This window comes from Megalops cyprinoides, chromosome 3 (assembly GCF_013368585.1).
Source record: "Megalops cyprinoides isolate fMegCyp1 chromosome 3, fMegCyp1.pri, whole genome shotgun sequence".
Lineage (NCBI taxonomy): Eukaryota > Metazoa > Chordata > Actinopteri > Elopiformes > Megalopidae > Megalops > Megalops cyprinoides.
The window spans coordinates 39,778,239-39,787,667 of NC_050585.1; the positions used below are offsets into that span (position 1 = coordinate 39,778,239).

At 42.9% G+C, this 9,429-nt stretch overlaps 1 protein-coding gene and 1 non-coding gene across 2 annotated transcripts; one reads left to right on the forward strand and one right to left on the reverse strand.

Moving 5' to 3' along the window:
* Positions 1-520: 520 nt before the first annotated feature.
* LOC118775461 (40S ribosomal protein S14) lies at positions 521-5,464 on the reverse strand. The gene is made up of 5 exons (XM_036525397.1): positions 5,431-5,464; positions 4,300-4,450; positions 3,080-3,241; positions 1,288-1,364; positions 521-635 (listed from the first exon to the last, which is right to left on the reverse strand). The coding sequence occupies exons 2-5, from the start codon at positions 4,446-4,448 to the stop codon at positions 568-570; spliced, it is 456 nt and encodes a 151-aa protein (XP_036381290.1). The 5' UTR covers positions 4,449-4,450; positions 5,431-5,464; the 3' UTR covers positions 521-567.
* A 403-nt stretch (positions 5,465-5,867) lies between these two features.
* On the forward strand, positions 5,868-5,940 carry trnav-cac. Its single transcript has one exon. It is a non-coding gene; the product is annotated as a tRNA-Val (tRNA).
* The last annotated feature ends 3,489 nt before the right edge of the window (positions 5,941-9,429 follow it).

Here is a 9,429-nt window from a genome sequence, read left to right on the forward strand (position 1 = left end):
AATTGCCTGGTCACATGCATAGCAGCGTCTTTTCCATTCCAAATCCCCATCATAGACACCTGTCTGCCAATAACCTCAGCCCCTCTGCCAGCTGTACGATCTTCCCCAGCTGTGCCAGGTAGATAATTGGGATGTAATGGATAGAATGCATTGTCTTCCAACACTGAATAAAAACACCTGTTCAGAGATACAGGCTTGATTTCCAAAACTTGGACCTGGCCCAACACCTAGCACACAGAAAGCAAATCTCTTCATCGAGTGCATTTCTGAGAACATAATTTAAGGTAATGTTGCTCACAAGGATCTCTGGTTGGGACAAGCAGCATTTATAGGTCACTCTTAATTCCACATTCCTTGCAGTATGATACAGCTGTTTCTCTTAGCCATAACTATTGTTCCACTCTTTCTGCTCAAAACATGTTATTTTGCTCCATTTCCACTGCTGTTCTGGGTGCTCTGGGACTAGAGGAAAAGAATTTTGGCCTTATATTAGACAGAAACCGCACACAACAAGTACACAGAGGTGGTGGATTTGACTTTATTGAGTGACTCAGAAAAAAAAAAAAATTACAGACGACGCCCACGACGCCCACCCTTTCTGCGGGTGCTGTCTGATGGAATGGGGGTGACATCCTCTGCAACACAAAGATACACTCGTTAATGTTCTGCACACACGGAACCCTCGCTAATGTTCTGCAAGTACACAATCCTCGCTAACGCTCTGCATGTACAGAACCCTCACTAATGTTATGCAGGTACAGAACCCTTGCTTAATGTTTTTCACAAACAGAACCCTTGCTAATGTTCTGCACAAACAGAGCCATTGTTGATGTTCTGCATGTAAAATGAAGGACCCGATTAGCACCAAGCCAGTCCTTTAGCCATCCACTCTGGTTTATACACATTCTAAAGGACTCTGCCTGGACAAGTACAACACCTCTCTCACATTTTGCTGTGAATGGAGAAGTGATCTAGAGTTCTCATTCATCTGATTTTTTTCACTACAGAGTTTGAAACATGCTAGCATAAACTTGAGCAAAAGCTGGCTAACCCAGGCTAGAATGAACTCGACACAAAACTAGCTAACCCAGACTAGCATGAAATTGACTCAAATCCACCTGACCCTGTACAGTATGGTTACCTTGAAAACACATCACATAGCTCCAAAAGTAACTCCAAGTTACTCCAAAAGTAAGTCTCCTTTGTCAATTCATTTACTACAGTCAGGATTGTCTTACTAAAGTCCAATCCCAGACCTACGAGACGGGTGGTTCTGTTCAGACTTACCAATGCGGCCAATCTTCATGCCAGAGCGGGCCAGGGCCCGGAGAGCCGACTGTGCCCCTGGTCCAGGAGTCTTGGTTCTGGAAATATCCACATGATCAGTAAGACTGAATGGGCCTGAAGAAGCCACATGTTAGGGTTAGTACCGTAGCCAGCTGAAAACAGCACAGACTGGGTGAAAAGCTAACCTTTCTTAACTTAGCATCTACTGTGCGTACAATGCCAGCAAGCTAAAAGAAACATGCTGCCACAGTGCTTGGAACAAAGTAAAATATTTCTTTTCTGTTAACATATCAAAGACAAACTGCAACTTAAACCTTTCAGCAGTCAACTTTGCTCAGTTACACTCTTTTTACAAACCCAAAAACTTGCAGCACTGAAATATAATCAGTGACCATGGATCTGACACTTTATCAACACCCTGAATTCTGAGTGATTTGACTTGTCACTGTGTTCAGGGGGCACACCAAGACAACACAGCCTCCTTTAACAAGAGACACACTGACCTTCCCATTATGTCCACAGCTTTTGTATAGTTCCTTTTACATACATAAATCATAGCTCATATTAGCCAAGCACTCTGCAAACCTAATCCATATTTTAAAAATATTTAATGGACCATATCAAAGCTGCATCAGGCTCAGTTATGCTTTCTCTGACCTCAGACTCAGACACCCTGGGATTACAGCTCAGCTGTTGAGAAAGTTTGGGTTTAAAATGGCATCTTCACACTACATTCATAAATACGCAATTCAGGTCAACATGTCACAAATACTGGAGTCAAGTGTTATTAAATTTTCAGTATTTGAGGAAGACAACAAAGGTTTCATGCACTGACATTTAAATATAAACTTACTCCCCAAAAGATGACTTCATTCAAGGAAGCACTTGTTCCTGTGTTAGGACTCAATTTTGAGCCTTTCTTTTTTTAGTTAAATCACTAAAGGGAAGTGATTATTCCTCTATCCAAAGCTCAGTCAAGCACAAATGCACATTTACAGAGGCTACTGGTGTAGGACTGGCTCTGATGGAACACTACATAAGCAGATGCCTTGCACATAACATTACACATGCTTCCAAAGACCTCTAAAAAGCCACCTGACAGAAGTCTGTAAATCTTGAATTTTTTCCACACAAACTACATGTTATTTAAAGGGTTAAAAACAAAAAGCTAAGTTTGACAAACGACTCTGATGACAGCAGACATCAGTAAACGAATGAGGAAAAACAGCACATTTTATATGATGAGACCTTAAACTCCACATAAAAACAACCTGCCCTGGGCTGAATGGACAGAAGAGGCCGTACTGACACTAGGAAATTACCCTCTGAGAGGAAAAACACCAGGGTGGGAGCAGACCAAAATATTGCCTGACCCAAAGCAGAAAGGCCCCTGATGAACACCAGAGACCAACCTCAGAATTGTAACCAGATCCAAGAGATTTCATAACTTTCACTGGATGAAACAACCTACCACAGCATTATCACAGAGATACTACAAAACGTGAAACATTGCATCTTTACAGGCACAGAACAGCAGTAGACCTTTGAAACTTTGAGTAGTAAAAGAGGCCAATGCGGCATTTCAAATGAGATGACAAAAATAGAGGCACGTTCAACCTCTCCTATTCCATGCAACCATGGCAACAATGTACATGACACTTCAGTTACAGCAGTGATATTCAATAAACTTCTATGACTGTATTCAACGCAATGCTCCCCCTAGGCGAGACGGAATATGTTTGAGCATGTGTGTTTGCGCATGTGAAACAGAGTGCATGTGTGTGCCACTCACCTGTTGCCACCTGTGGCTCTGAGCTTGATGTGCAGGGCGGTGATGCCCAACTCCTTGCACCTCTGTGCCACGTCCTGGGCAGCCAGCATGGCGGCGTAGGGGGAAGACTCGTCTCGGTCCGCCTTCACCTTCATCCCACCAGTCACGCGACAGATCGTCTCCCTGAGGGGCGGGGCAGAACACGTCTAACAGCGACCCTGAGCTTCCACAAACATTGAACATAACCCCCCTCCCCAAACTTAGGGACCTGCCCACAAGTTGAGCAGAGGTAGCTTGCTGCTCTGACATTACACCTCAAGACAAAAGGAAAAGTTTGTGGCTGTTGACATGTGGCCTACTGCAGTATCCGCCTGCATTTTAAACTAGGCATCTGATTGGTTGTTATATACTACCACTCACTTATGCCATTCGGGCCAGGGTGGAGGAAGGGACAAAATGGTGTGATCTGTTTTTTTTTTTTTTCCTGAAGAGCAGGTGTGCTGTCAGTCTGCTGTAAACTACAGGTGGACAGCAACACCCCAAGGGTCAATCATGGATTTCTATTTCACAACACAGGCCAAACCAAAATCATGTGACCATTTCCAGACCATGAACTATCCAACACTCCCCCTCTGCATGCTGGGGAGGCTAGGGCAGAGGTGCCCAGAAAGATGCCTGTGGAATTCCCACAAGCACCACTTAACATCCACTCCTTGATCCATTCACCCATCTCCGTATCAGATTAAGCTGTTGGGGCAATCTGGGGTAAACACCACACTGGGAAGCGCTACAGCCCTCACACATCAAGTCTGTTGCATTAATTGCACTGTTATCCAGAAAATGTGCCTTGTGAATATCCTCGAAAAATGAGAACGACAGGTGGTGGGAACTGCAAAAAAGTGTGACTGGAAGAGAAGGTCAATGATGAAAGATCTGTGTCAAACTACTTACTGATCAGTAGGGATTTTCATTACAGGAACTAATTGCACAAATCAAGCCCATTTGATTCCACAAGGACTAGAACCGTATCAACAGTTTTTGATCAGGTGAGTGAGAGGTGGTTTCTCAATTTGGTTGTACAACTTTCCGTCAAAATTGTATTTGGTATACAAGGGACTTCAGACCATGGGTTAGGTCCCGGTGCCTGTTGGTTTCATGCCTTGGCTCCCTACCCACAATGCCCCACTGCCAGGCCGTGCTTACCAACATGCAAAAGAACCGGAGAGGAGAAGTCCACTTACTTGCCAGAGAGGTCAGTGACGTGGACGAAAGTGTCATTGAAGGAGGCGAAGATGTGGCACACCCCAAACACGTTCTCTCCCTCTGCCACCTGGGGGCCCAGGCTGATCACCTGCTCCTCCTTCTTCTCCTTGCCCTTGCGAGGTGCCATTGCTGCAAACACACGATGCAACACTGAGCATCAGTCGCCTGCTAACGGTTCACTCCATGCTGGACTGGCTAGGTGGCCAGCTAGCTGTGGCACGTTCTATAATGAGGTAATTAACATTAAACATGTCCTTGTTTCATCAAACGAGAGTGACACAGAAACTAAACACAACGCGTTTCCAGCTCTCCGGCTCCCGTACACGATTGCAATGGGCGTCCAAAGCATGCATCAATAGCAATGATGTGCCAAAACCTAATAGGCAAGCTAGCCACAAAGGTAGCAGCGTTTATTTCGGCACTTCCTTCCTTGTTATATCGGATGTCAAGGGGCGCAATCTATCATCGGCCGATTAAATGAGAAAAACGGCCACGATTCAGGTCCAAATTTCAAAATGTCGCTATTGTTCAGACAACTACTTAACCAGTCTACTACTTCTGACATACCTGTATACCGAGTTTAAATAGACTTTGCCACAACGTAGCAAGTTATGTTTGTAGAAACATGCTGCTGTTTGACAAAATCGCAAGAAGGCTGGGTATTTAAATTGGAAATATCCACAGTTAGCTGGGTTTACTTTAGCCATGCACTAAACATCAAGCTAATCTCTCAAGGCTAGCAAGCAAAGTCATTCAAAGCGGGCTTCCAGGACATTGTCTATATGGGATTCACAAGCAGTCTAAAAATGAGTTTCTCAAAGAAACAGCCACCCGATCACACTCATTGACCCATTTATAACATACTGTAATGGTTAGTAAACAGTTAATGCATCAGATCAAGGGTGCTGCTAAGCGGAATGGAAGAACCCTTCCTAGCTACTGCTCATCTAAAGGAGCTAGCTAAATAATTATATTTATGGGGAAAACAGACAACATATGGTAACAACACAAGAGATTTCGAACGAGTGATTAACGTTACACAAATACTGAATGTGTTTCCTATTTTTTGGGCGCAGATTAAACTGGATACAAATTGGGAGTTCGCATACCTATGTGCGTCTGCTAGAGGAGCCGAAACCGGAAAGGGAGCTCATAAGCAACCGGGGTGAGAGTTCAGCGCACCCGGATACATGCGAGCAAGCCCGGTATCTGCCGTTTAATCCAAAGAGCAGGGCTTCCCAGTAAAAATGTAACATCTCTGTAAGAGCTCACTTTGTAATTACAACTGACTTGAAACAATTGATGAAATGCAAAATGTTACCACCAAAACAAAGCACCGAGTTCTCACGGTTAGCACTAAGGTTTATTTGCTAGTCGATCTTGCTCTTGAATAAACCTTAAGGATGAAGAGCTAACGACTCTGTAAGAGCTAACTTTCTTATTGCATGTAACTTGGAACGATACGTAAAATCAAACTTTTGCCACAAAAAAAGAGAGTTTCAACTGTCAGCATTAAAAGTCATTGCTGAAAACAAGTTGTCAGTTCGTTTCCGTAGTGTAGTGGTTATCACGTTCGCCTCACACGCGAAAGGTCCCCGGTTCGAAACCGGGCGGGAACAGCGCTTTTTTTTTCCATCCATTAGACTGTATTTGTTAACACAAACCCTAAACCAGATATAAACTATGCGAGCAGGATCGCAGAGCTTCACATATGGCGCACACATTTTGGGAAAATCTTATGCCTTGAACAATATGACACGGAAAATTTTAAATCTACATTTCCATTTCCATTTATTCATTTGGCAATTAAATCGGTTCCGAAATAAGATGCAATCATAGAAATGATTGTCTAAAAATCCATCCTGCTGTGTAGCAGCTGCAAATAAAACTCCCGCAAAACTGCTGGAGCTGTCAGCTGATTTCTCAGGCAACCAAACTTTACTTAAAATAGGATACTAAATCATACATCTAAGGCACGCGAAACCAGCGACAGCTGTTAAGTGAGGGACATTGAGAATAGCTTGATGTTTGAAGTCCTCAGAAACTTAGGGCTGCGTAGCTCTCTCTGTCATCAGCTACGTTTCTCCCATACCTGAGCATAAACATTCGTCCATATTACGATAAGTTAGTTCGTGTGACTCGATTTCAAAGGCATGCGAATAAATTGTTCTGAAGAAGAAAAACCGTTTGAGTGTCTATACCTATTACACCATAATCTTTTGAGAAACCGTGTAATTGCATGTATATATAGACTACAGTACGTGTACAGTATGTCTGTAGTACGTTTTCCCAACGACATGATACATTTAAGAGAAATAAAATAGTTAATTTTGTAAAGTGTGCAATATTTTGATGTTTTAATGCGTCTTTTTATTGCAAAATAAACAAATCTTAACAAGCCTGATCCAGTGACATAAAAAAGAACATATGCATGTTTCAGCAGAATTCTCAAACCAGTATTTCAACCCGATTTAGATTTACACAGCTAACACACCCACACCATACACCTCCAACTGCGTCATTTCACTGGTTTCAGCCATGTCACCATAATTTCACTATCATCGTGGCACACGCCAAATCATGACATTTGTGTTTTCAAAATGGAGACAGAAGGAGGCCAAAATGCGCTATAGATAACAGGGAATAATAACTTTTAAATATCACTGCAATGTTGGGAAGACTTGATATAAAAGCTCCTCTCCATGTGTTTTTAGGGCCCTGTGTAGAGAGGCTTATGACTGCAGCACATTTCTTCATGTCATGATAACATTTTTTTTTTTTTTATCAACAGCCTTTTATCAACAGGCTCACTCAATTTCAGCAATCAAATGCGATCAGTGTGGTCCATCTTAGCAAAGCGGTAATTCACATTCCGGATAAGGATTTGGGTATGACACAGACTCTGATTCCAATCTTCTGAAATGGTTATGAGCGATGTGTTCCAGCTATGAAACAGAGTGAGAGAGCCTTACAGCTGGATCTCACTTTGATCAGTGAAGGGAGGATCTTCCGAGAAACACAAAGATATCGGGAAGCAGCTGGATTTATACATCTTTAATACCTTACAATCTAAAAAAACCTTACACCTTAACCACCCCAATGTGTATGTCAATGCACAGCAGACACTGTGCACCATAATCTAAACACATCAGATGAGCTACACAGGGAGGCATTTGCTTAGTCAGTTTAAGCGCTGGATGATTATAAGGTCAGACTGGGAATGTGGGGAGAACAGTTGGTAACCCTACGCTCTTCAAAATAAAGGCTATGGGTTCTTCTAATATTAAAAATCAATCAGAACATCAGTAATGGGGCACTGGTTTTCTGCTTGGTACAGGGGAAAGACAAAGCCCCTCACAGGACCACTAATACCAGTTCCAGGTCAACAGCAATTCCCACAAAGCTATGTGTACCTACACTATATGGCCAAGAGTATGTGGACACCCCTCCTAATTATTGGGTTCAGGTGTTTCAGCCACACCGATTGTTAACAGGTGCATAAAATCAAGCACATGGCCATGCAATCTCCATAGACAAACCTTGGAAGTAGAATGGGTCATACTAGAGAGCTCAGTGACTTTAAATGTGGCACTGTCATAGGATGCCATCTTTGCCACAAGTCAGTTTGTGAAATTTCTGCCCCAGTCAACTGTAAGTGCTATTAATAGTAATAAATAATTATTGTCAAGTGGAAGCATCTAGGAGCAACAACAGCTCAGCCACGAAACGGTAGACCACTTGGGGCTGCCGAGTGCTGAAGCGCATAGCACGTAAAAACTGCCTATCCTCTGTTGACTGACTCACTACAGAGTTCCAAACTGTCTCTGGCTGCAACCTCAGCACAAGAACTGTGTGTCAGGAGCTTCATGAAATGGGTTTCCATCGCCAAGCAGCTGCACACAACTCCATATTAATGCCCATGGTTTTGGAATGGGATGTCCAAGGAGCTCATAAAGGTGTGATGGTCAGGTGTCCACATTCTTTTGGCCACCTTCTAAGCGTACCTTTTAAGCAGTAGGACACAAATCAAAGTGTATGTCTGTGATGTAGCCCCTCTTTTCTATAAAATAATATTAATATTTTCCATAAATTCATAAATATTCTGTCCTGAGAGCTTGCGTGTAAAAGACATGTCTTGTAATAAGAGTCATCAGATCAAAATAATCAAATAACGCCAATAAAAACATCAGCCATCATTTTGCTCTTTGTCCGTTTAGTGACGTTCATATTCTCTGTCCAAAATGCAGAAGGAGATGAAAGCACTAGAAAGAGAGTGGTATTTTTATTTGTAAATTAAAATCACAAAAATATTAGCTACACAATAATAAAAAAATGTTAACAATTACAGTCTGATTGTACAGTCCAGGTGATTATTACTGTCCTCACTGTTATTATGGTGGTTATTTATTAATACAGGACTGCTGAAAACACAGAAGTGGCAGTGTCATATTCACCAGCCTTACAGATAGGTGGAGGGGGGGAAGGGGAGATGCGGGAGTGGGGTCACTCTGTCTGCAATTCTCCATCTCTCCATTCACACCCTCAGCACAATCCAGTCCCCAAGCCCAGGTCCAGTGATGGGGCTTCCCTGTAACCCCCCCAAAATCCCCTTAAATACCCTGAGCCCTGACAGCCTTTCTTCTTATTGCATTGTTCACACAGGCAGAAATGTCATGCCTCCAGTCACAACTCGGAAGTACATGACAGTCAACCCAGAATAAAAAACAAAGACAGAAAAGGTGATCATATCTGGAAACAATCGTCAGTGCATGTGTGTGTGTGCGCACGCATGGATGTGTTCACAAGCATGTATATGCACGTGCATGAATGTGTCCGTGCACATGTATGTGCACCTGTGTGTATGTGTCCGCATGCGCATGTATGCGCAAGTGCATGGATGTGGCCGTATGTGTGTGTGTGTGTGTGTGTGTGTGTGTGTTGGGTAGTAGGGTAATCCAGTATGCTAATTACAACATACCCTTAAAGCCTGATCCCAAGAACCTGATAATACAAGTGTAAATAGATGCTGTCAAAATCCGTAACCATGTGAAGACCATGGTAAAGTTTGCAATGAGAAACAGAGCGAAAGAACTCTCTCCACTCTCAGC